At 37.7% G+C, this 27,565-nt stretch overlaps 4 protein-coding genes across 5 annotated transcripts in view; 3 read left to right on the top strand and 1 right to left on the bottom strand.

Annotated features, from left to right (window-relative positions):
• The first annotated feature begins 24 nt into the window (after positions 1–24).
• On the top strand, positions 25–10,075 carry LOC107216647. The gene is made up of 10 exons (XM_046741131.1): positions 25–631; positions 822–889; positions 960–1,050; positions 1,212–1,308; positions 1,989–2,150; positions 2,679–2,908; positions 3,106–5,323; positions 7,085–7,152; positions 7,704–7,910; positions 8,854–10,075. The coding sequence occupies exons 4-10, from the start codon at positions 1,229–1,231 to the stop codon at positions 9,486–9,488; spliced, it is 3,600 nt and encodes a 1,199-aa protein (XP_046597087.1). The 5' UTR covers positions 25–631; positions 822–889; positions 960–1,050; positions 1,212–1,228; the 3' UTR covers positions 9,489–10,075.
• Positions 10,076–10,640: 565 nt separating this feature from the next.
• LOC107216652 (39S ribosomal protein L42, mitochondrial) lies at positions 10,641–11,639 on the bottom strand. Its single transcript, XM_015653906.2, has 2 exons — positions 11,221–11,639; positions 10,641–11,132 (listed from the first exon to the last, which is right to left on the bottom strand). Exons 1-2 carry the CDS (start codon positions 11,221–11,223, stop codon positions 10,773–10,775), a joined length of 363 nt encoding a protein of 120 aa, XP_015509392.1. The 5' UTR covers positions 11,224–11,639; the 3' UTR covers positions 10,641–10,772.
• Positions 11,640–13,437: 1,798 nt separating this feature from the next.
• Positions 13,438–20,916, top strand: LOC107216656 (exosome RNA helicase MTR4). Its single transcript, XM_015653910.2, has 10 exons — positions 13,438–13,748; positions 13,809–13,910; positions 14,030–14,272; positions 14,345–14,552; positions 15,592–15,858; positions 15,958–16,786; positions 17,053–17,225; positions 18,036–18,467; positions 18,548–19,085; positions 20,409–20,916. Exons 1-10 carry the CDS (start codon positions 13,453–13,455, stop codon positions 20,564–20,566), a joined length of 3,246 nt encoding a protein of 1,081 aa, XP_015509396.1. The 5' UTR covers positions 13,438–13,452; the 3' UTR covers positions 20,567–20,916.
• A 2,646-nt stretch (positions 20,917–23,562) lies between these two features.
• The window catches only part of LOC107216659 (voltage-dependent calcium channel subunit alpha-2/delta-4), a 30,103-nt gene continuing 26,100 nt past the window's right edge, over positions 23,563–27,565 (top strand). For both annotated transcript variants that reach the window (XM_046741122.1, XM_015653916.2), the window contains exon 1: positions 23,563–24,992. In XM_046741122.1, coding sequence (XP_046597078.1) covers positions 24,895–24,992 — 98 coding nt within the window. In that variant the 5' untranslated portion in view covers positions 23,563–24,894. The remainder of the gene's footprint in view (positions 24,993–27,565) is intronic.

Raw genomic sequence — 27,565 nt, 5'->3', positions numbered from 1 at the left:
CAAAGGGGCTGGCGCCACAAAGGGGGCTGGCGCCACAAAGGGGGCTGGCGACACAACGAAAAGCTCACGCAGTTCGGAGAACTACGGAACCAAGTCCACGCACCTACACCACCGCACCAAGCAGCGATATACCATACGTAAAAACCTACAATATAGTAATAGCTAAAGAAATAAGATCACAGGCGTGCATGCGGCGAAGATGTCGTGCCCTAATTAGAATTCCTAGAAAAGAGGGGAGGTGCGCAAAGGCGACCAAAAAACTAGAGAGGGGGATCGTTCTGCGCAACGATCGACCCCTATAAAAACGGCGACCGATCACTCGATCGCTCTCTTGTGTTTCTACCTCCAGATTCGTCATCTAGTTCCGGTACAGTCTCGCGGTAAAATCCTTTAGCCTTTTGCATTAAAACTTTCATACAACGTTACTCTGCCCAAAAGTTCAGCGAGCTGCAACTCCATTTTTACTAAGTCTAAGATCTTACACTGTGTAACTCTGCGTTTGTGACTTTTAAATATCAAACTTATAAAATAAACCAAGTTAGTCAAAATATCCAAATATATTAAAGTCAGTTATTCCACTAAAACCTCTCACCAATCTACAAGTCATCGCATCCAGAATACTCTCAAAAAGGTAAGCCAAATTAAATCTTTTATCCAACAATTTCTCCCTCTTCGGTTCGTTCGACTAGAGCGACAGAATGCCCGTTGTCCGGTGTATTTCAATACTTAATCGGTAATTGGTGACCCAAACTACTGATGTGAGTCTGGCTGTAGCTGCGTGTGAATGTTTCCGGTGTCTAACATCTGGAGATTTCCACTAGGTACCGTTCCGACGTCACACCACCAGGAGTTGCCAGTCCACTCTACAATTTACATTCGTGGCCGTGATGTATGTAACATCCATAGAGTGTCTATAAGCTCTATCTAACAAAACAACTGCTCTTGCTCTTACATTTTAGCGCATGCACATTCAACCATTCAGTGTATATTGGGCGTATGACAGCGACAAAACCCCGTAACGCTGGCGATCTATATTCTCTCAAGTCAACGGTAACAAGTTCAAAATAAGCTACCAAACAAATATCCGATATTCGTTAGTAATAAGAATTATAGCAAAAGACTTTACTGTGTAGGCGTATAATGCAATTTCTACCGCTGCTAAGCGATGTGTACAATTACTCTCTAGAATAAAAATCATTACTCGGATCTAGGATTGAAATTGATCGAAATGCTTTCAACGCCAAAAGCCAAGGCTGAATTGTTTCTGGCATCATCTCTTTATGACGGATTGGAAGACAATAATATAACGTAAGTATTGTTACTATGATTGTTTCTTCTGCACACATAATAAATACAATGAAAATAACAAAATTAAATCTATGTTCATTTATTCCCGCTACAATTGCAAAATATCAAAAGGCCTGGCCATGGTCGACTTCGACGATGACACATATATGTATCCAAATATCGAGGTCCACGTATCTCAAACACGAAAAAGAGCTCAACAGCCCCATTCCATACAAAATTCTGAACAAAAAGCCTCCAACGCATTTTCCTTTGACGCATAGAATGGAGCTGTGAAGCCCTTTTTGCGTTTGAGATACGTGGTCTTCGACATTTGGAGATGCATACGTCAACGTCGAAATGGACCAGTGCACCTCCTGAAACTACCTTTTGAAATCACCGTGATCACTAGCAGTCATTATAGCTATTTAGATAACGGTAATTGGAAGGCAGTGACAAAAAAAAAAAAAATGGTAATCACCATTTCTGCACATATCCAGAATCTTATCCTTAACAATGGTTATCGAAATGCACCGCAAACTCATATTGAAGTAATTTGATCTTATTTTTTTTTAACCCTGACTATATCCTGATTACAATTCAATATACATGTATATTGACCATCGAGCGAGCTATTAGGGCAATGATCTTAAACGAGAACCTAGTCTCATTGCATTGTGTATTAAGGTATGTTTTTTTTTTAGGCAAGTGACAACCCTATTACTAAATAAAGAGGCAGATCCCAATGTTTTGATACCATCCCAAGGGATAACGCCTTTTCATTTGGTTATCGGCAATGACTCTGAAACATTTGCCGAAGAAGTAACCAAGTTGTTCCTGCGTCATGGTGGAAATCCTAATATCAAGTCAGTAGTTACTGATTTCATATTCGATTAATAAAATTGAAACGTCATAAAACACACGAATGCAAGTAGGAGCTCATGGTTGGTAGCCTTAACTTGAGAGCACGATTTCTTCTCGATGACTGAAAGGCGTATATATCGCAGTAATAACTTGTTATTCCTACCCAAGAATTAACTTTCTACCTAATCATAATCAAATCAAAAAGGGAAAGAGTATATGCTTCCTTTGTCTCTTCAAAGTAGAAATTAAAAAAATTCGTGTTTCACTTTGACGTATCAAACTTCCCACCCAAATTTGTAGCATATTCATTAAAGTAAACACGAAACTGATACTAGCTACGCTCGAACTGATGCGCAGTGGTTCGCACTCAATTAAAAAAAAAATTATCATTCGGTAGATCAAAGTAAACGACCGCCTATGCAGTTTACTTTTAGATCAGATTAAGAAAGGAAGCAACAAACAAAGTGAATAGTTAATTGGCTGTCCAAGTATCATTGCTTGATACTGTAGCTAGATGTATTTAAAAACAGGTCTGTGGATGGAATGACGCCGGTACATGTAGCTGCTGCGTGGGGTCGCCTCGATGTTCTTGAACTTCTATTATCTAACGGCGGTGATCCTCTATTGCTTGATGATGATGGGAGGTCCCCTTTCCATTATGCCTTTGACGAGGCTCATTACGACGCCATTGCTACCCTTGGAAAGTATTGTGGCGAATCTTTTGAAGAAGACCTAAATCTGAAGTACAGTATTGCCTTGGGTAAGGAGAACTTGACGAATGCATGTGTATACTCGTGAAAGATGTATATGTATGCTTGTGTATCTATATTCATCGCTTTCAGGAAATATGTTCTTAAGCTATTCATTAAAAATTGTACAGGAGATGCACTTCAATTGCTCTAAGTTCTTTAATTCAAAAGACAAGAACTTCAATACATTCCCTTATTTGTTTCACAGATAAAGTTGTAGTGAGCAATGGTGGTGTGATGGCTGAATATGCTGTCTCAGAGGATACATCCACCATGGCTGGCAACAAGCATCCAGATATTCAAAAAAGCCATATATTTAACAATAACAACGCTGATGCAGCGGTAAATTTAAATAATGGAAAAACCGGCAACCAGGTGTCTAACCTGTTCGCAAGGTATCCTGCGAATATTGACAGTACAATGACGACTACTGACGAGTCGTCGACTTCGTTGCCAAAACATATAAACATCAGGCGACATAAGAAGTGTCTTCCACGGAGCAGAAAAAATGGTCTTGATCACAATTTGAACAACAAGGAGAGGTTCAAATGCGGAGAACGAAACATGATGAACGAAAATCTTGTATTCGATTGGTGTCCTGTTTCACACCTCAATAACGAAGCCAATATTGAAGAACCGTTTTTTTTAGAACCACGAAAAGAAGGCGAAAACATGCCTCGCATCAGCTCACCGAAAACCGATATAAAATCGGTAGAGGCTACATCTGATGCCAGGACTAAATTCCGAGATGTCAAAACGACTGAAACTGTGCTACAGCATAACACAAAAACCGCTTCTAAAAATAAAATCATTCACAAAACTCCTCTACGATGTCCAAAGAGAGAACCATTTTCTGAAAGGAAAAAAACGCCATCTACCACAGGGAAAACCATGCATAATTTGAACGTCAAAACTACCTCAAACGGTAGGGAATTCTCACCAAACAAAAAGGCAGCACTATTTCGCACGCCGAGTAAACAAGGCCTTGAAAAGACTTCGTATTCACCTGATTGTTCCATTGTAAGCAAGTCACCAAATCTGATCGTAACGCCGACTAATGCTTATAAAAAATTGCACGCGGAAGGAAAATTGTCTACAAATAGTACAGCTGTACAAATGTCAAAGCATTCAAAGAGACGACCAGTCTGTAGTATCAATCAAGTATCAGAATGTCGGAAAAATGTCATCAACGGGGACAATGGCAAAAATCTTTCTGTGTTGTGCAAACCGACCGACCTGGGTTACATGCAAATGAAGAAAATGGTATTAAGTCCAAATAGACTCCACACTTCTCCAATGCAATCAGAAAGACATATATACATCCCAAACCTTACAGATTCGGCGAAAGAAAAAAAAACATTATCAGCCAAACCAACAAAAATTGTGACACCCAGTTATTCCACGACATGTTCACCAGCAACCCCGTTTAACAAAACCTATAATAAAAGTGATTACTTTGATGCTGCAGGATTCTCACCAAATATAGAAAAAGCTACTCCATTCTTTGATAGAAGGACTTTGACTAAAAGAATTGCCATAAAGTTAGAGGAAACGATGTATGACGATGATTCTGACAAAAGTATTTTACCTATGGATTCCAACCAGATTTCAGATATTCCAAGAACTGAGACGCAACTTCAAGACGACATAAGTACTAAAATTAAATTAAAAGATTGTATCCCTACTGAGCTTCCAGCATTAGGCATTGACGATAATAATCATTTCAATTATTGGAAGAGAAGATTAAATCCAAAACTTCCAGTAACGAACGAACGAAATGAAATAGTGAATACCGTCATTGATTCTACAAGAAACGAGGTAGCCGATGGTGTGAGCCATCGATCGGACAATCTTAATGGTAACTCAACAGAGACAAACAATACCATACATCTCCCGAAGGAAGCAATTGAATATGGAACATTGAAACCTGACTTGAATATACTTGCTGGTAATCATGTTCGCGTGAGGTCAATCGGCTTGAAAAATGAAAACAATGAGAAACTAACGTTAAGGCCCTGCCCACATGTATCAAACTTGAAGGAAACTGACGATTCGCTTGCACACACTGATCACAGTAGTTATTTCTCTGATACTTATATCGAAGATGAAACAGATTCAGCCAATTTCAGCAAAACAGATTCATTAATGAAACCGCATCAATTAACCAAGAACAAATCCGCCAGTTATGATAGCCTGGCAAAAGCCAGATCCAAATTATCTCAAAATCAGTGTAATTTCCCACTTGATTTGGTTAACAACAAATGCTTTAGTGATAGGAAAAGCTCTGGTCTCTTATCCAACGTTACGTCAAGTACTAACACATCAAGTTATGCATCTTTCGTTAGCATCGAAGAGGAATACAAATATGAAGACGCAGAGGAGGGAGTCATTCTATTGGAACGCCGCTTGTTGGTCACTCCAGTGAAGTGAGTTACAACTACCCATACATATACTATCTACTTTCCTTATCAAAACAAGGTGAGATTTCCTTCAACACCAATGACTAAACTATGCTTTATACGACCTTTATGCCCAAAACTGTGCATGGATCTGAATAAACTTGAAATTCAATGTGTGAGATGTGTAGGAGAATTGTGGTTAGATGTCTAATATGTAAAGACGTGGGCCAGTTGTGTGACACTTTCCTTAACCCACAATCATACAAGTTGCCACTTTTTGGATGACTCCGAGAAAACTGGGATTCTGGTTCATAACTTACTTGTTAACAAAGATTGTTACTTTTGTTTTATTTTATATTTGCAACGATCATGTAATTATGAATAGTAATAAGGAATGAAAATTATTGAAAAATTGATTAAACAAACCACTGTGAGATACTTGTGACTAATCGGGGTGGTGAATATGAAAATGCATTTGCATCCTCTGCAAAGTTTACATATGCCAATACACAAATTAAGAACTGTGGAGAACACCTCGAACGAATCTCTATCAACTTTGAGACGTAATATCTTTAAATAAGTACTAATACCCAAGTACCCTGATTGTGGTTTAAAGAAAGAATAACTAGAATTACAAATAATGCTAGAAGAAAGAGCATAAAGTACTTTCAACATAGCTAAAACTATACTGGATAGGAATATTGTCATGATGCTGCAGAAAAATTGTTAAATGCTCTGTCATTCAGACTAAAAAAGAACATAATAAAAACATAGTCATGGAAAAGTCAGGTATTTCTATGTCATTGTGACAGAACGCGAAAGAATAATGCTTTTTCCATGACAGGAAATTCTATGAACAATCTGTTTTCCACGTGCTCGGTTACAGGACTATTAAATAGATTATAAGGTATTTTTGAAAACTGATTGATACAGACAGAGGTTTATTTATTAGATACTCGAAATGACACTATCGTTTCAATCAGGAAAGTTATAATTTGGTCAGGGAAAATCAGGGAATTTCTTCAACTATTTTGAGTGGCCACCATATATGTACTAAAAACAATACGGCTTATACTTAGAAAATTTAGATTATTTAAACTAGGCATATTCTGCAAGATCATAAATATAAATCATAGGAGGCCTGTGTGCACGCACAGTATTTTGGCTCGGGTATACCTGCAGAGTAGATATTTTCCGTTTTCTTATTTCAGCATTTCTGTAGTATGCTCAGCAATATATGGATTCATCTTTTAATTCTGCAAAAAGTTCCTGACCCGATAATTTCTTATTTTTCTGTCACTCTGGAAATATGTTCCATTAAGATGAAGAAATTATCAAACCACGCGTGAATGTTTTCTTATTTTTCTTATCTTTCAAGCGGAAAATATGAAGTCAAAAAAAATTTAATATTTTCCCCGTGACGATTGAGTTTAGTTGCTTTCTAAATTTTTATTTTAATAATTGATTTTGCACACTACATAATATCAATTTTTTCCAAAAATTTTCACAGTGATCTGCCATCAACAAAAAGTATTAATACATATCTCTTTTTTGATTGCCTGTAAATGTTGTTAAACTTCCGAGTGTTTTCAAGATATGTGTAATCACAGTGACTGAAAGTATATATAGATTCAGATATATGTTCGATATCTTACATATTATCGATTTTTTTTACATATCGCCTATCCTTGGTCAAAAGGTACAAGGCTTACATGCGTATTTTGATTGAGAATTATCACAGTTTCCAGATCAACTAATTGTTATAACTTTTCGACAATAATGTTGTAGCATTCCAATAATCAAACCTGAAGTCAACTGTTCTTCACCATCTGAGAAAGGCAGCGATTGTTTAGATGGTAAGTGAATTACCGTATTTACAAAAGGTTTTTATTTCGGTACGTGCTATAATTAATTTGGTTCAACTGACCTGTATTGTGTGATGTATGGCTGCCTACCCTTAACACTAATTGGCAGTGGACGCGTATTTTTTTCTAAGATGCGAAACCCGATTGTAGTTTACTTGAACTTTCGTGGAATTATTTTATTTAAAAATTGCAAAAGTTGTTAACTATCTACTGAGTAAACACTTGATTATATTCGTTCGTAACCGCCTGATTATATTTTTGGTATACTGTGTGTGAAGTAATTTATAAGCGTATTCGAAATTCCAAATTAAAATAATTATCTGCACGCATGCATAGACAATACATGTATAAAGTACAGGAATACTTTGTTGCGTATCGACATTTAAAATACGAAAAATCAAATTTCTACAATCGTGTGTGAAGTATTATTTAAAAAGAAAGGATGTTACCACAATGAATATTGCTGAAACTTTCAGAAAAATTATATGCCTTGCAATTTATTATTAGTTGTACGTAAGAATTGTAATATTTTCATTTGGCAGATAAATCGACAGAATCGTACACTTCAAGTTTACCATCATCATTGGTATTTATGGACAGTGAAACTCTGCGCGCAGAGTTGACTAAACTGATTGGTCATCCGCCTGGTCCTATAACAGCTACAACTCGCCATGTCTATCTGAAGCGACTATGGAAACTTCAAAAATTGACCCCAAGTTTGCCATGTCCCAAGATTGCAGCTTCACCAAGTAAATAAATTTGTCCTGCTACTATTTAATAATTAATTTATTTTATTTCAGTACAATTTGAACGATACTTCATATCACTATTATCATTTTTGTTATTGTTGTTGTTACTGTTGTTATCTTCATCGTAATAATTTGTTTGATCCTTACTCGGCATCTTGGGGTCTATTCGACACAACGCCAAGTTTAATAACTTATAGAATACAGATGCTTTCAGAAATTTGCCAATTTTTTTCACTTGTTAACAACGAAATTTCCTTTAAAAATCATGCCGCCAGCGAATCTCATATTTGAAGGGTATGTCAGAAGTTTTTCAAGTCATTCTGTTGAATATTTACTGGGCATTGATTAATGATTGTGTGTCGGCTACACCTCACCTGTGAGGTGTGTCGAGTAAGAGTTAAGGTATCTACTAGGGCTGTGCCGGTGTCAGAATTCTTCGGATCGCGTCGGGAGAAATCTATTAGTTTCGGGTCGGATTCCCGAAAACCCCGGAATTCCGGAAACTTGGGGAATTTCTGAAAATGTCGGGCTTTCCGAAAATATCGGGGTCCTCGAAAAAAAACGCTTGTCGAATTTTTCGAAATTCTCGGATCCCCCAATGAAAGATGATGTACTTTTTACTGACGATATCCATGTCATTTCGCTATACTATTTTCTATTAGTATTTAGTATTTGTCTAATATTATAAATATTAGATAAATTAGGTTACTCACGTTTCAGCTTTCCCAAAGATTTCTGGTTCTCCGACAATCCTGGGTCTTCCAAAGATTCTGGGTTTCCCGACTGTTCCGAGATCGCCAGAAAACCCAATCCGATACATACCCGTCTGAACCCGACCTTTTTTTCAGAGATTTCGGGAAGCCGCACAGCGCTAGTATCTACTATCTGTACATATGTACTATTCATACGTGTATGTATTTATTACGAATTTTCTTTCATCTAGAATTCAGCATGGAAATTGAAAGAACGTTGCGATCTGAGAGTTGGGTGAATGACTTGTCGCTGTATGAAACGTTAGAACAGCAAGTATTCAGCGAATTTTCGAAGCCTGATCCAACACGACGATGGAGAGAAGGTACAATCAAGTCGTCATTCAACTACCTGCTGATGGATCCTCGTATTACAGATAATCTCCCACGTCGAGTAGATGCATTATCATCGATCGAATGTTGGCGATCATTTTTGTCGTCGATATTTTACGTTGGTAAAGGAAAGCGATCAAGACCATATGCTCATTTGTATGAAGCATACGGAGAATGGAAAAGAGGTAACAGAAGTACAAGCGATAAAAAAATGAACTACATTTTGGATATTTGGAATAGCAACTGCGGAGTGGTCTGCTTGCATCTGTTTCAAAATACAATTCCTGTTGAGGCGTACACTCGAGAGGCTGCAATGATAGATGCGTTGGGATTGGATAGACTGAAAAATTCAAAATCAGGGGAGTACTATGGTGTTGCCGCAACATGGAGTCACCATCAAAAGCGAACCTTTGGCGTGTATTTATTATACAAAGCAATGCAGATTTTGATGAATGATGGCGAGAGGCAATTATGCCCTGACAATATTGGAAGATGATGCAACATTACATAACAATGATAACTATTTGTATGTGGTATACAATGCTTATGTCGACGAAACATGTTTTATCAACATGTCTAATACTATATTTATTTAAGACAAGGATTTTTTGCAGACAGTCTACTTTCATCTTTTTACCACAATGTAAGAATAAGTAACTTCACCATGAATTTTTTCATTTAGTAACGTTTTCAAAGTCATATTGGTCATTATTGTGGGATATAATGTGGAATGTTAAGATTTAAAGTTTGGTTTGTGTCAATTGCGCTTTCAATTCTGAGCCTTATGTTTAAATTGTATTCACGATTCAGTATGTCCATATTTTCCCATAGTGTTGGCTTCGCATACATTTTCATTACACGAATTAACTGAGTGTGAGAAAAGAAAGGAATCAAAACTTCTGCAAACAAGGTACAAATCTCACATGTGATAATAAAATTTTACTCAGAAAAAAGATATATATACATATATCATAGCATTAAAAGTTAGAGTAAAGTTGATGTAAGATCAGGTGGGAAAAACATTTGTAAATAGAATATAAGTATATGGAATATCTGAAGTGTAAATAAATTTTTATAAACTATCTAGGTTCCCCAAGGTGCTCAGTCGCGTGAACGTGGAGAACTTTATTAGTACTTTAATCAAATATACGTGATGCATTTCCTGTATGAAATGTTGTATGAAAACAGCTGATTACCTGGGCTGAAACAATGACTTGTGTAATACAAATTTGTCTTCCAATACTGCTATAATTTTTCAACGTACTGAATACATTTCTTGGCAGAATCATTACCGTTATATAACTGACACACTGTACTTCATTTCCCTATTATGTCCGTAGCGTAAACATTTACCGACGACTGTATAATGTTTTTGACTGAATTAATTTCGGCATATTTAAGACCAACGGGATAGTTTGCTACTGTTTGTTTAACATATTTCAGAATCAATCTACGGGCTGTAGATAGAAATCAGTGCAGAATCCTTTATATTATTTCTTCTTTTGGGCAGGCTGAACACTAAGTCTAAATTGAAGCTGAGTCCCACTATTGACAGCATGACATTCAACAAATCGTGAGGCTTCGATAACGGAGTGCAAAGTTAACTTGTCAAAAGAATCATATGTACGTACATAGAAATTATTACAAGTTTCCATGGGCCACATATTTTATTTGATGGATTTATTATGGTGCATTACAAAAATATGTCTGCCTAATTATGTGCTGCACGTATGATACATAACTTTTTCAACTAGCAAACAATCATTTCAATAACTTTCCACTACAAGTACTCCCTATCCATAGGCGTTTTCTTAGCTTTCTTGTCCCTAGCTCTTGGATACCATCTGTGTTTCGTAGTGAATGTGATTTTGGTCAGTTCTTCCCGTACTACCTCCGGATGTTTTTTCCTAAATACGTCCATAGCTTCTTTTGCTCGATTACTGAGCACCGAATTTTCCTCAATTTTCTCAGCTGGCAAAGGTTTGGTGTATTGGTATGGAAAATGTTGTTCAGGATGCCAGCAAACAATCGTTCCATCGTCTGCAATGACCACCACTTCCGACGGCATCGTAGAATAGTTTAATTTTGGGCACCGAATTGATCGTAGGGCAAGCAGCGGTCCTTTCAGACAGAACCTCATCTAAAACATCGTAACATTTTTACAAAGGCTGAAGGCTAGAGAATGATATGCGGTTTTTTTAGGTGACAAAATGTATACGATTACTAACCATGTCTGATAAACCTCTCAATCAGGACGATCACGAATATACTCTGGTCACCGATTAGAAATTTGTACTGATCTAGTTCATTGCTTTATTCATTTGAAATGAGCGTTATTATTTCTTTTTATTGTTCTTAATCTTGATGATTCTAATCTTTACAGTGAGGTACCAATAGTCTTGACTCTTTCACCGATTTACTCTTTGAAATTTCGCGACTCAGGCCATAGAGATGTCATAAATAGAGCAGTCAGCACTATCAGTAGGCAAGATACAGAGATAGCAATGTGTATGTTAAAGGACGGTTCATAAGATCTGTAGCCGTAACCATTAGAAAATTGGAGGATAGGGAATCTGCTCTTGGGTTTACAACGCCGAATGGTGACTGATTGTAAACCATATTACACAGATTCCCTATCCTCAAAACTTCTTCCTGACACTGTTACGGTTACGGAGATTGTAGACCATCCTTAATTTCAGTCAACGCAGTTCATGCGAACAAACCGGAGCGGAGGGTCCTCTGCGATTGTAACGCCATCTTAGGAGTGAAATAAAAAATTGGACCCATTTCAGTACCGACAGATTCTGTCTTCTTATCTCTGTATAGTCTTGGTCCTCTGTGCAATGTGCATATGTGACAGGGCCACGGTCTTACATACAGGTCCGAAAACTAGTAGGGTGGGGAATGACTCAGATAATGAGGCAAAACCGTGGTTCTCGTCTTCGCCGTCTGCAGCGCTGCCCCCTCGGGGTGATCCAATCATAAATCAGATCCGAACAGCTGATTTTTCGGAATCAACAATCCTGAATAACACTCAAAAATGAAGAAAGATGCGAATAAAAAATGATTGAGATGTTTACTAGCATTCCATGGCGGACGTGATAATTGTTTTATTTTAACGGAATCCTCAAATGTTTAAGTCAATAAATCCATAAACATCAAGCGAGGGCTCACAACTTTTGAGACAGTTTGAGATCTTGTGGTGATGATCCACCGTTTACACACTTTACACTGAGTTATGAAATGTCAAAAACTTCGATGAGCAGGTTATCTTATCGGTATATATCTATATCTATCATACCCCGGGCCAATGGCGCCCCTAGCGGATAGATAGGAAACAAGACCGTGTGCCTCACTAACGGTGACACCCCCTACCACTCAAAAGTGCCGGCGTTACCAGACCTGTATGTAAGACCGTGGACAGGGCCAGCCCCCTGGCACTCACCATTGCTCGTATACTAAAAAATGGTACGCGTTTTGTCCCCGTTTCTTAGTTCCTCTACGTGGCGCTAGTAGACTTCTGACACGCTCACTGTCCTCGCTTACCGCGCGCAAGCTTGTCAAATAACTACTAGCGCCACTAGTGGTGGAGATTGGCGGCAGAATCGAGGGACATTTTGCGAACCACTTTTAGCAGCATGTGTCAGGGGTTGGACAAGGCGGCATTAAGGCCATCATGGACTTATGAACGGATCCTCTCCCAGCGGGGTTAAAGCGAAAGACGGGAGGGGAATCAGCGCCGTCAGCCATATTGATGAGCTAAATAGATATAGATTTACATAAGTATGGGTGCTTTTCATTTACTGACTCAGGTTGTCTTGTGTCGCTCTTTCTGGTGAATTCCTCTGCCCAGATTGGTCGGTTACACCAGAAATAGCGACACAAGTCGATTTGAGTCAGTAAATGGAAAGCACTCTATACAGCTAAATAGATTTACATATGAATATCACGGATATATACCTATAAGCGTTTACGGCTTGCACTTTGATGGATCGTTATGTTTTTGTATAGGTTAGGTAAGAAGGTAGTCAATAATTTTCCACAGCGATGTTTTTAATTGAATAGTGAGTGAGAATAATATACAACATGCCGTATTGTGTAGCTCCTAACTGCAGAAACAGATCTTTTTCAAAACCAAAAAATCAATGTGAGATCGAAGTAGAGAATAAGACTACATTTCACCTGTAAGTATAAGTAACGCTTCTGGAACTGTAAATAATGTCAATGCTGTGATACCAAGTAATGTATTTGTATCTATATTCATTCAGGTTTGGTTTTTTCTTTGTATACATTTATACTGAGTATTATTCTGGTTCTATGCCAGGTGCTTTGCACCTCTATAGAATGTACGCCGGAATTAAAATTGGATTTAAAAAAAAAGTGCTTACCTGCACAGTTTCTTATACAAAAAGTATTGAATCTGTGTTCGTACATACCTATACAGTTCGAGGAAATAGTTTATGGCAACGATCTGTCCGAAAAACTTAATACTGCCTAAAGTGAATCGTTTAAACGTGGCGCCCGAAAACTTAGCTCATCAATATGGCCGACGTGCTACCACATGTACCCTCCACAAGAAGGCCACTAATGTTAAAATTAAAAGAAATCTCGTGGAGTTACAAACTACAAAATATTTGTACTTTGTAATGGCTGATTTTAGCGAAGATCTTTTTCAAGTGTTCGAAGAGAGCAGTGAAGATGTGGTTCAGTTTTCTGGGGATGCTATTCCTTTCGAAGAGTCGACAGCAACAGCAAAGTAAGCTGTGATCATAGACGCCTAACCTCAATAGCTAACCACGAAATTACCGATTTTTAGAAAGGAGGAGCAAACCGATCCTAGCATTAAAAGAGATCTCGAGGAAATTGAGGAACCATTTGGAAAAAGACAGAGGACAGATTCCATAACCGAAGACATAAAGTACAGTAACTACTTGTGGCATTCTACTCACTGTGCATATAATTTCCTGGCACACAAGTTTTCGTGATTATTTTACCTCAACAATACATTCCTAAGTAACCTATTCTATTTCTGTTTAGCTTGGAAGAGTTGGCAACACGTATAACAATACATACTATAGAAACAATTGAGTCCTGTACCCATGAAGTGGCTGTACCACCTGCGCAGGATTACATTCCTTTGGAAAAGAAATCTTCGCTACCGGCCAAAGAATATAAATTCGTTTTAGATCCATTTCAAAAGGAAGCAATTTTGTGCATCGAAAACAATCAATCAGTACTCGTATCTGCACATACTTCAGCTGGGAAAACTGTTGTAGCTGAGTATGTACTGATAAACAATTCCAAAACAATAAAAACGTCAGAATTGAAAATTCAAATGCAATTCCTAAACAGATACGCCATCGCATGTTCCTTGAGAGACAAGCAACGAGTGATATATACTACACCTATAAAAGCCTTGAGCAATCAAAAATATAGAGAATTTTTTGAAGAGTTTAAAGATGTTGGATTGATTACTGGCGATGTCACAATTAATCCCACTGCCAGCGTTCTGATTATGACCACAGAGATTTTGAGAAATATGCTCTACAGAGGTTCTGAGGTAAGTCCCTGCTCTTGAAAATATAAAACTTACAACTGCAGAACGTGCATTGACAGCCTAGAAACAGTATTACTTAAAGTCATAAGGTATCTGACAATATTAAAATATAGCATATCATTTGTATAAAAATTATTAATTTAGACAACAACCTACAGTTTCAATCTTTTAGTTAATCTAACTATCTATTTTCACTACAGAGTGAACTTTCACTGAACACCAGACACGTCAAATGTTTGATCGTCCCAAATTATTTGCAAAGAATTGAAGTTTCCAAACAATGATTTTGAACGCTATAAACATATTATATTATTGCGTACTTCTCAAAGATCAGTCATTTTGACCGACCTGGTAGAATACCTTTGCCTTAATTGTTGGTTGGTCTAGTATTAAATGTATGTATATGATTACCATAACTGAAATTTTTTGAATAGAACCGTAACTTATATTTGCTATTCTCAATTCATCGTCAATTTCAAACTTAATATTTGAGGCTGACGGGAAGATGTTGCTTGTACGTCTCCAGTTTTTTAATTCATAGTAATACCGCTACGAATATGTCAGTACAGGTTAACCCTATTTGTCAGCTTGACTGATATTTCGAGTGGCTAGTGTTTTTTTAATGTGATGTCTTGTAATGTGACACAGTGGTATGCCTAAACTAAGTCAACAATTCAGAATCACTGTGCATATTAGTCGTAACAGTTTGCTGGGGAAATTGAAATGTAATAAAGTTGAATTAAAGCTGGTTTCCTTTGATGTGGTTCAAATTCGTAACATCCATGTAATAATGTTTTTATAGCAAACATCCTTATTTTACAACTTTTGGATTGTGTTAAATTCAGTTATTCATAACAAGGATAAACATATATTCATATTCATATCTTCATATTGCCAAACAGTGAATTTTGTTTCAACTTTTCGTTTTGTTGACGTTGCTAACTTCGATCTCATTTCTTTTGGGCAGTTCGCTGTATAAATATAAATCAATTTAGTCTTTGGAAAATGTTCTGATGTATTATGAACGAATTACGATTATCAGGTGATGAGGGAGGTTGGTTGGGTTATTTTTGATGAAATACATTATATGCGTGACAAAGAAAGAGGGGTGGTATGGGAAGAAACCTTGATTCTTCTACCTGACAATGTTCACTATGTGTTTCTATCGGCAACCATCCCAAATGCCAGGCAATTTGCTGAATGGGTAGCGCATTTACACAATCAACCTTGCCATGTAGTATATACAGATTACCGTCCAACACCTTTGCAACATTATATATTTCCGGCCGGTGGCGATGGAATTCATTTGGTTAGTATCACTACCTGTGCACAAAATTTGACATTTCTATTTCTTGCTATCAAATTTTCGTTTAAAAAATTTTTTGTCTCACAAATTTTCGGTGATTAGGTTGTCGACGAAAGCGGCGAATTTAAAGAGGAAAATTTCAACAGAGCTATGAATTGTCTGCACCAAGGCGGCGAAGCCTCAAAAGGGGATCAAAAAGGTCGAAGAGGCGGAATGCGCTCTAATGCTGGTCAAACCAATATTTTTAAAATTGTCAAGATGATTATGGAGCGAAACTTTGCCCCAGTTATAAGTTTCAGTTTCTCAAAGAAGGACTGCGAAATTTATGCCATGCAGATGGCAAAGTTGGATTTCAACACCATAGATGAAAAGAGATTGGTTGATGAAGTATTCAACAACGCAATGGATGTACTCAATGAGGAAGACAGACGTCTACCTCAAGTAGAAAATGTGCTTCCGTTACTTAGGCGTGGCATAGGAATCCATCACGGTGGCCTTTTACCAATATTGAAGGAAACCATTGAAATACTGTTTGCCGAAGGGTTAATCAAAGCTTTATTTGCAACTGAAACATTTGCCATGGGCCTTAATATGCCAGCAAGAACTGTACTGTTCACTGCACCAAGAAAATTTGATGGTAAAGATTTTCGATGGATAACCTCGGGTGAATATATTCAGATGTCGGGTAGGGCCGGTAGACGAGGACTGGACGAGAAAGGAATCGTCATTTTAATGATAGATGAAAAAGTAAGCCCAGCTGTCGGCAGAGACATTGTTAAAGGAAAACCTGATCCGATCAACTCGGCGTTTCATTTGACGTACAATATGGTCCTTAACTTGTTGAGAGTAGAAGAAATAAATCCAGAGTATATGCTGGAGAGAAGTTTCTTTCAGTTTCAAAACCAAGCAAATATACCAGAGTTGTACAATAGTAAGTATGCGAATTGCTATTACAATTTTTCAACGAATGTAGTAATGTTTTTTCTACATCGAAAGAAGAAATTTAAGTTTAAAAGACTATTCTCAACAGCCGGAGAAGTATTGCATCTCCAACAGTTTCGAGTCGTTGGTAACAGTACTTAGGTACTGCCAATACATGTTCTCTTTTCTTTATGTTAAATATGTATATTGTATACCCGAATTAAGGTGGTTTCTTAATTTTAGGTTTTACTAACCAAATACTGTGATATGTTTCAGAGGTTAAAAATTTGCAACAACTACACGATTCTATAGTGATCGATAAGGTTGTCCAGGTTTCATCATATCATCAGATCAGGGATCAACTAGACAAGCTAGGAAATGAATTTCGGATGTATCTAACGAAACCTGAATACCTTATTCCATTCTTACAACCTGGTAGATTGGTGAAGGTACTCAAATTTTCCATTTTTTTTTTCCATGCCAGTTATTTGTAGTTGGCTAATACAATTTACGAAGCACTGCGATTTTGAATTCCATGCTACTTCAATGTGCACAGTAATACGTTATCTTTAATGTTTTTTTCATGCGAGTGTCCCTCAAAAACAGTATGTTTGTGTGAGCACAAAACGAAGAATGTTATTAAAAATCGACTCTGATTAATTTCTTGATAATGAGGCTGTAGAGCCCAGCCAGTTTTATATTACGGCAAAGTACTAAGCATCTACATTAAGAATTTGAGCTCTTGGTCACTCCTTACTATACGTATAAAATTTTTGAGTGCCTCATGTTTCCTGAAGCCCACATGAGCCGTTGCTACTTACTTGCTGCTCGTTTGCTATCTGATCTTTGTGTAAGAGAAACTCGCTTATTAAGGCTTCAGTTAAAATCAAGTGCTTGACTTGCACACTTAGGTTCCCTTTGAGTCATGAGAAATGACCAAGCGTGTTTAACATCAACACTTGCATGCAAGATTCAATTCGTCTCTTTATTGATACATGTGACGCGTCCAGTACATATAAGTATGCAGTCTCACGAACAGTGGAGAGTCGGTAATAGTAATGTGATTACGATAGGTACTTGTAAGGAAATGTCAAATCCCAATCGGAAATTAGTTAGAAAGAAAATAGTCGGAGTCCAATGTAGTCTCCTATAACTTATTTATCAATTACCAACTGTTACATCTAAAAATCACTACTTAACAATGCGACATATTATCCTAAATGTTTTGTATAATATGTACTTGTAAATAATTTCGGTAGGTTAAAAATGAGACTGCAGAATTTGATTGGGGTATCATTGTTAATTTCAAAAAGAAGAGTCCAAACAATCCAATGAAAGATAAGACTGTAATCATTGTGGACATTCTGCTTCACATATCCAGTCAGTCTACTGAAGGAAATCCACTTCCATGTAAGGATGGTGATGAGGGAGATATGGAAGTTGTACCAGTATTACATTCATTAATCTCACAAGTCAGTTCACTACGGGTATTTTATCCAAAAGACCTAAGACCTGCCGATAACAGAAAGAGTGTATTGAAAACTATTCAAGAAGTTGAAAAGCGATTTCCGGATGGTCCACCGTTATTAAATCCAATAACTGATATGCATATCGTAGATCCAGGTTTCAAGGATGTCATTAAAAAAATTGAAACCCTGGAGGAAAGACTATTTGCCCATCCATTGCATAAGGTAACAAGTCGCCAATCACTTGTGGGCTATACTCTGATTCATCAGACTTATTATGTAGACGTTATTTTTTTATTCTGCAGGATCCTGAATTACCAGATCTATCCCAACGATTTTTGCACAAAGAAAAGATTGGCGAAGATCTAAAACAAGCAAAAACCGATCTCAAACGCGCCAAGTCCGTATTGCAGATGGATGAACTGAAATGTAGAAAGAGAGTCTTACGCAGGATGGCTTATTGCACAGCAGCTGATGTTATCGAGTTGAAAGGTCGGGTGGCTTGTGAATTAAATGGCGCTGATGAATTGTTGATGACTGAGATGATTTTTAACGGGTTGTTCAACGCATTGAGCGTACCACAAATGGTGGCTCTAGTTAGTTGCTTTGTTTGCGACGAGAAGAGTAATGAAATGCCTAAAAGCACAGAAGAGCTAAGCGGACCCCTAAGACAGATGCAGGATTTGGCTAGGCGAATAGCTAAGGTAACCACCGATGCTAAACTGGAGATAGATGAAGAAGCATACGTGGAGAAATTTAAACCATATCTAATGGATGTTGTGTACGCGTGGTGTAAAGGTGCCAATTTCTTACAAATCTGCAAAATGACTGATATATTTGAAGGTGGGTATTCTAATTGTCAATAATACAGTGAAGATTTTGGACTAATCACTGCAATATCTATTGAAGCAGTGGTGAAATATTTATGCAGCGCGAATGGAATGTTTGTGGTCATTCATGGCCAGCATGTGCACTATTTCCAACTTTTCATTTGTTTCAGTAGTTTCTAGGGTATCGTAAGAAACACTGTTCATGCAGCTTTAGATATAATAGAATTTAATATTAGTTTGCTAGTGAGTGTTCGAATATCAAAATGATAGATATAATAGAGTTTCATCAAATTCAAATATCTTCATGTAGAAAGAACAAAAGTTTCATTTTCATGTGGGTGCAGTTAGTTTTGAGAACGAGAGTTTAGTGGCTTTAAGATCGCATATTCTTGTTTATTTTTTGCTTTCATACTTGACAACAGCCAGGATGTTGAAATGCAAGATTGTATAAAAATTCATGTTCAGTATGGCTACTAACACGTTTCTCTAAGGATTACTTTAGATATTGACTTCTGTTAATTACGTTTTTAGAGGCAAAGTGTTCAGTTTGAAAGGTAGAAATTTAGATATATTTTAGGGAAGTGTCATTGGATATGCAGTTTAGAGCGCAAGTCCAGAAGGTAGACTGCAAGATCACGAGACGCGTGTATGAGATGGGTGGTAAAGTGCGTCACCGTACAGAGGCTACTTGCTCTATGAGTGGACAAAAACAGTTTTTTTTTTCTCTGGTGAAAAAATGATTCAACAATTCTCAACGCGCACGTCATTCGTTGAGAAATAGCATGTTTTGTTCATTTTCAGCATGCGACCAAAATCGCCCATTTTCACATTTTAGTTGCAAAAAAAAAAAACTTATACTTTTTCCTTCAAAATAATGTAAATTGATATGAAATTATTGTCGGAATACGAAATTTTGCTTTTCCTTAGATTCGTTTCCGTTCATATCCACGACTTGAGCGCATGCCCTTTTTACTCCCCACTTAAAATATGAAAAGCATAGCTAAAATCATAGTTTTCCTGAATTAATATACAGTTTAAATTATATAAAAATTAATTATGACTAACTGTCATTTCTTTATTCGAGCAATTACTGTGAAGATGAAATTTTTTCAAAATCGAAAGCTTTCACAATGGTGATTGGTTATGGCTGGATCAAAATGTTCAGCTATGCTACACAATATGTAGAAACAAAAACCGAGTAGCTATGTTAAACGTACACACGCATCCGTGGAAGCTTCCACATGTTTATAAGAATGAGAATACCTTGAGATTCGTGTGCTTCATGTGCTACCCTTATTTACATCACAACAATAGATTAACATGATATTTTTTCCAGGGTCTATAATAAGATGTATGCGTCGGTTAGAGGAGATTCTGAGACAACTCTGTCAAGCAGCAAAAAATATCGGAAACTCGGATTTGGAAAATAAATTCAGTGAAGGCATAAAGGTGATAAAACGAGACATTGTTTTCGCTGCCTCCTTGTACTTGTGAAATAATATTGTCTATAATTAAAACGTTGACGAGTTGTCAGAGCAATGAAAAAATTGGGGAGAAACTGACATAGAATTGTAAACGGAATGGAAAATAGAAAGAATATACGACTATTACCCTGGGGTGCATTCTGAAGGAATGTCTGGATCTATTTTTATCAGTTAACTGCCAAACTCTTGATGATAACAAAGGAGACAATACCATTCACAATCAGCAAAATTCAGCATTTGTGACGATCTAGTCCTGGAAATGTGTGGGATGTTTTATGTTATGCTAACGGTTTATCTATTTGTATGAACCGTACATGCAACTGAATTATGTTTGATTATAAATTGGAATACTTCATTTAAGCATTATGGAATTATTATTAAGAAGGAAACAGAACTTCTTCTCCAAACCGTTCAGTAACCACATTCTACCAAGGAGAACCAGGCTAATGGGAGTTAGTGTATCGACAAAATTGAATGGTACACTACCGACAATTCAAAAAGTAGCCAGTATATATAATTATAATTTCGTGACCATGGTATGGTTAGATTAATTTCATTCGATTGAAATGAATCTATATGTATATACACGTGTATGTATGTATGTATATATGAATTTTTTATAATTTTTTTGTAGAAACTGGTAGTTTTTTTTTTTTTTTTTTTTTTTTCCCCCAACTAGCGACATGGGTCTGAAATAGTAATTATCTTTCGCAGAAAATCATTTTTTCATAAATTATTATTTCGTGCAGTATTCTTAGAATTTCGTTAAAAAGTACAAATTTTTATGAAACTCCATGAATTCTCATAAAAGAGTATGAATTTCTAAGAAAAATTGTAATCAGATTCTAATGATCGGCAATTTTAGAATTTCATTTAGATGGATAAGATTACGAATCTGTAAAAGAGAGTATGCAATACTCTTCTCAAACCACCGCTACTTGTCGTATCTCGCTCATTGTCGGAAGGAAAACTTATTGCGGCAGGATAAACCTGTAAAGCAGAATTTGAGTCTTCATTTGAAGATTGATCTTCTCATCTATTGTGTATCATCTAGACGAATTTAGAGAATCTATCGTATATTCATGAACTGACCTTGACTCAATACGCTAGTCTTATAAAAAACATTTGTTACTGTTCTAAACCAGGAATTTTTACCCATTTCAACATTTGATAGAAGGAAAACGATCGAGTAAATGCAAGCCATTCTACACTTATCTGTCACATGCGACGAAAACGTATGAAGAATTACAAAAAATTTTATGCCAAAACTACGAAAGAGTTCGAATTCCTTTACTTAATCGTAAAATAAAATTCGTGGTTCGGCGTAGAAATTATTTCCATCAGGCTAACGAAATTGAATTTTAATCCTGGGGACTGGCACCCTCAGTGTCTACTGTCTTCATTCGTGTTACTCACCACTGTGCGACTGTCCGGTAGTAGAACGTTACTTCTGTCTCTGTTGCACGTGGTACCTATGGCTGGATTTTCACGGGCGTCAAATTGATGCGGCAGCGCTACGCCGTCGGCAGCAAAAAGACACCCCCAACAATGGGCACCGACAAAATTCAGTGATTAAAACTGATCAAAACGACGTGATTGAGTCAGTGGTTGTCAGTTGCATTTTTATCGTAAGAATAAAAAAATCTGGGATTGTTAATTGGAAGTCTTACAATCCCAATATTACAACGCCAGCATAGCGGCCACGAGATGAGATAGGTTCTTGCAAAGCCATCTGTAAGAACCAATCGCGTCCCGCGCCCCATGGAAGCCTTCTTGGATTTTCAACCAATCGCATTCGAGATCATTTTGCGCACATTTTAAAGTGTGAAAATCTCCACATGGTATGTGCACGGTATACGTGTAGACTCCACTTTGTACATTTTCGAGATGGCTTTCATTGGGCTCAGAATCAAATATGGTCTGCTCAAAATGGGACGAAAATGTGCCCATCGAAAGAACATACACCTCCCATCATGACGGTAATGTCCTACGATGCTAAATTAGTCAGTTATCCGTATCCTCGCGCACCTAGCTGCGCTGAACCCGCTGAGCCAAGAGCTTCGAAAGGTGCCGCTTAGCCGGCTGTCTATAGCAATCTTCAGCAACCGTTTAGTTAACGACGTTGCTTCGAGAAAGGAGATATACAGACTGCCTATTTATAACCTCTATTTATTGGTATGGGTCCGGTGGGATTGAATATATTGCGAATTTATCTGCAACAACGTATTTCTTTATTTCTGCATCAAATGAAAATGTATTGGAGTTTCTTTTTTTTCAGAATTGTGCATAGAACGGGACTTTTGAGCCCATTTTCGCGTTTGAGATACGTGGATCTGGATATGTGGATATATATATATATATATACTAATACGTAAACATCGAAATTGACCAGGGCACCCCCTTAATCACTTGGCGTCACGCTCCAAACCCCCTAGAAAAATCAAAGAGTGTGTAATAAGCATTTTCGACAAGCCATTGGTGCAGCAACCAGGATAATATACCAGAACAATACCGTGTCCCAACCGAATTTTCCACAAGACGAGGAAAAAATATAGGGTTCCTCAGTAGGCGTAACTGTAACTTTTTCTTGGTAGATCCACCGTTTTAATAGTAGCGAAGTTAAAATGTATTGCGTTACGCGAAAAATATACATATTGGCCGTCCGCTACCACTTTGGAAACTGTTCAACGATTGCAATGACTAAAATAGTTGGCGTGAATTGGGTATACTTTAGATTGCGTGATTCAAATTTAGCGCTACTATTTGTAATTAAGCATGGCTGGTCCCGCGAGTCTTTGATTCGAAGGTCTCTTACTCAACGGAGTGAAATCGGCAAAGTCACCTCCGCCTGATCCCGTGCACCTCTCGTGCTACCTTGCGCCTCGGCCCAGAGGCACTTTACGTAATACACACGAGGAAGAACGTAGTACAATAGGTATACGCAGGGTTAAATCAATGATGCGGCGGCTGCGCGCCGTAGAAATCGCACATAGCGACGCGGGTCCGGGTACCGGGGCTGCTTGTCGCCCCGTTCCTTTCCTCCAGAAAAATCTACCTTCCGCCACCGTATCACCCCCGCACAGCCCTCAGCCCTCTGTACCCCGTATAGCTGGACCGCGCCCTGCGCCCCGCGACCTGCCGAACGACGACGACGACGACGTAGACCACCGCTACGTATCAGCGTAACGTAGTACGTAGTAAAAGGACTGCGCCAGCGCAAGTCCAAGGTTCGCCTCCAAGATGATTGTGTTTCTCGACCGTGTTTCTCTACGAATAAGGCAAGGGAATGCGTGAATACTCATGGAATTGTATTCTCGAATATATCGTGTGTTAACGGAGGCACGTGAAACCAATATCATACGGGACGGGAATCGTCAGTTTTTGCTTAAACGAACAAGAAGTGTCACTGGGAGCTGTTTGTCGCCGAAGTCAACGTCACATCCGAATTAATCGCCTAAGGAAACGAAAAAATTACCCGAATAACGTTCGATGTCGTTTAGAATTTTTTAAACTGTTTAGTGTGCTTTCGCGTAGCTTAGCCAATTTTCAACAATATTTTCATCGTGACTGAGAGCGATTGATCGCGTGTAATTTATATTCGCAAGGGGAGTGACTTCCATTTGTGTTTCGTTTTTCTTCGCCGATAAAACCCAGATATACGGATTTCCACCCAACGTGCACGGTCCGCGGGCAGCGAAATTCGATGTTTTCAAACGTTGGACTACATACTCGTTTCAACGCTGTTGCGGACAGTTTGAATCTTCATCCGGACCTCTCTATATAGCGTTCTTACGGAGTGATAACGAGAGTTCCTGCGGAATCAAAACCAGCTTCGACTACCCGCCGTGCCCTGAGAGCCCTAGATGTGAAGAGGGCTGGTCGCCGGTCCGATTTCACGATAAAGACAATAGAAAAGGCAGCACGAGTGAAAACTGGTGTCATAAAGTGCAAAGATTCGAGTGCGACAAATGTGCAATAATAATAAGAATAGTACCACTAATTGTGGTGGAGCACTCTGAAGAAATAAAAATCACAATCGTTGAGCGGTTCGTCAAGGCGGTGTGTCGATATACTCTCGTACGTTGACAAAAATATGTGAACCAAGTCGAGGCATAAACCCGAGATCCAGTTTCATCATTTAAATCGAGAACCGGGCAAAAGTGACTAGAAAAATAATAATTATACCTGCTATTCGGATTCGCGACGAAAATAATTGACGATACGTTGAGATAGTTTGTACTGCATGTTTTACAATTCATATTCTTCGGCTTCGACGTGAACGCTATCAATTTCTACCCGGTGTAATATTATTAAATCTCAATCAGTATCTCAATCAAAATGGCTTTCGCTTGCGTAAAAATTCTGTGTTTTGGTGTAATCCTTCTGCTGAGAGCAGAAACTTCCCGCCAACAAGAAGAAGATATTCCTCACAACGAGTTAGTATACCCTTTACGCAAATCTATCTATATCTATAGGCATAGTTATAGATAACGCACACGTGCATGATGCAATTTACACGTAATTCTCGATGACTAGTTGTCTATAGGAATACGGATTACATAACGGTACTACGGGTTTTGCGGGCGGGGGGAGGGGGGCGTGAAATTTTTGGCAGCGGGGGACAGAAAATTTTCTGCCAAAATTTGTTTGCGTACACACTTTCATCGAAGAAGATGGAAATTTTTTTTCAGGTCACACATACTATCAATCCAAATCTTGTACGAAATAAACTTTTCATTACTTCCGTTTTAGTTATTTCAAAAACGTAAAGCTCGGTATTACTTAAATTTTACTCGAGTCCCCCTCGTTTTTCTGTAGTTGCGCGACATCACCGTACTTTGTTTGAAGCGAGGATTGCCCTCCATCGGTGTAATTTAACGTAAATTGTACGTGTCTCTCCCACATCCAACTGGCATTTTTACCTACACGCATAGATGTATGTATACATAAATAATTGGCCGAAACAAGCGAGTGTAGTACAATAACATCGTTTGCATCGCCATAAAAATTTTCCGATAATTCTACTATTTTTTTACATTTCTTCTACCATCGTCTATCGACCAATTATACATATACCTATATCAACCGATGCATAACTCGATGTACATAGCTGGCACATAAATACGGCGACTTAAAGACGTTCAGTTATATCAATAATATAACATATGAACAATTTGTGCTGGAAAAAAATTGTAAAAAAAAATTATAACAACGGGTAGCGTGTTATGGATGATATTTTAGCTCAAGTTCAAATGCCGCTCTGTAGAGATATCATGTGTGTTCACATTGCATTCCGGTGTACATTGTGCGCGTTCATCTTAATGCAGTTTGATGTATAGCTAAATATGATATTAATAACTCAATAATTTCCTCTCTACCCTAAATCAATTTTGATTCTGAGATTTGGTACGAATGTAACAATGCGAGACAAATCTTTATATTCGTAAGTTTAAATGAAATCGTAATGCGCTATCGTAGTCAAAAGGTGTGAAACGTAATTGACTTAAAAAGGTATAACGCAAATGAGAAAAAAATAACATCGTTGAGTCCAGTATCCAAGAATTATAAGTGACATGTCGGTACCGTGACATCTTACGAAGACCCTCCGTTCATATCATATAACCGTAGATTAATTAACACAAATTTATAGACGATTTATTATTCCATTTACAATTAATCACAGTCCAGTTTGGAAAACACTAAAAGCGAACTAAGAACGAAATTTCAGAACGGGTGGGTTACTAATTGATTATTCTCAGTTTTTGAATTAGACATGTCATCTGTCTTTGCAGCGTCTCAGACGAGTCGTCAACATATCCCCTGACGCAGATTCAATACAAATTTGCAAAGTGAATTGAATTCATGCGGGACTTCTGGTGATCAGTCACTAAAGCCGATTTTACCTACTTTTTGTACACAATGTCACTTTTGGTCACATTTTCCGGATTTTCATACACTTTCTGCTTTTTCTGCCGTTTTTATACAGAAGACTTGATTAGAGTTCAGAATTAGCCTAATTTAAAATTGCAAATCGCAAAAATTCCTCCTCAACTAAACTTAATATTTGTTGCAAGTGGATTTTCTTTTCGAATTTAGGACCAAAGCGCGCAACTTCACAACACGATAGGTATAGGTATAAGGCAATTAGGAGCAAGTTGACATATGCGAAAATTGACGTTACTTTTTTGAGGCCTTTAGACGTAGAGCATCTCTCGTGAAATTTGTACGTCTAAATCGTCATCATGTTCAATTTCATCTGCTATTTTAAATGATTTTTGGCTACCAGACTTTTCGTGTGACTTCTACGGTTTGATTTTCAGTTAATTCGACAGTTTGAAAAGTTCTGATTTTGTGACGAACATCGAGACACTATATTGCGAGGTCTCAAAACTTTTGTTACTTTCTGTAATAAATAATACGTCTCACTTTTTTCTCACTGTCAGTGTGGAAGAACGTAAATACACTCGTGAAAAAAATTAACGAGCCCCTTCCCTCCCGCTTTTGCTGTAGAAAGATCCAACTTTGAAACGCAGAAACTTTGCGTAAAATGCAAGTAGAAAGTTGAATCGAAAACGATTTTAAAACTGCAAATCTTGGCTTCAAGTTCCATCACATTTAGTCTATATGCATTTTTTGTAGAGTAATTCTATCTTTAAGTCACCCATGCCAAATTTTTAAATTGAACCTTCGACTTTGCACCGTTAACGCAAACAACAGAACTGTTCTTCAAATTTTCAAGATAGCCCGGAGTTGCAGATTGGCGTTTTCCATTCAAAATCATTTTTTCAATATTGTCTGTGGTGCGAATTGAGGGTCGTTTATGCCCGAGCGGCAGGGAATACAGTGCGACTGGGTTTAACTGGGATGAGGGCTCTTGATTGAGGTGTTGAAAGTGAACATGGGTCTTGTAAGTGAAATAGGACTTGGTGACTCATTGATTATAAACGTAGGAATGCGTGGTGACGATCCTAATTAGAGAGTCGCAAAGATTAGCGCATAGATCGAGAGG

Source organism: Neodiprion lecontei, chromosome 1 (assembly GCF_021901455.1).
Source record: "Neodiprion lecontei isolate iyNeoLeco1 chromosome 1, iyNeoLeco1.1, whole genome shotgun sequence".
NCBI lineage: Eukaryota > Metazoa > Arthropoda > Insecta > Hymenoptera > Diprionidae > Neodiprion > Neodiprion lecontei.
Note: the sequence above shows the minus strand (reverse complement) of the source record. Positions and strands in the feature narration are given on the sequence as shown.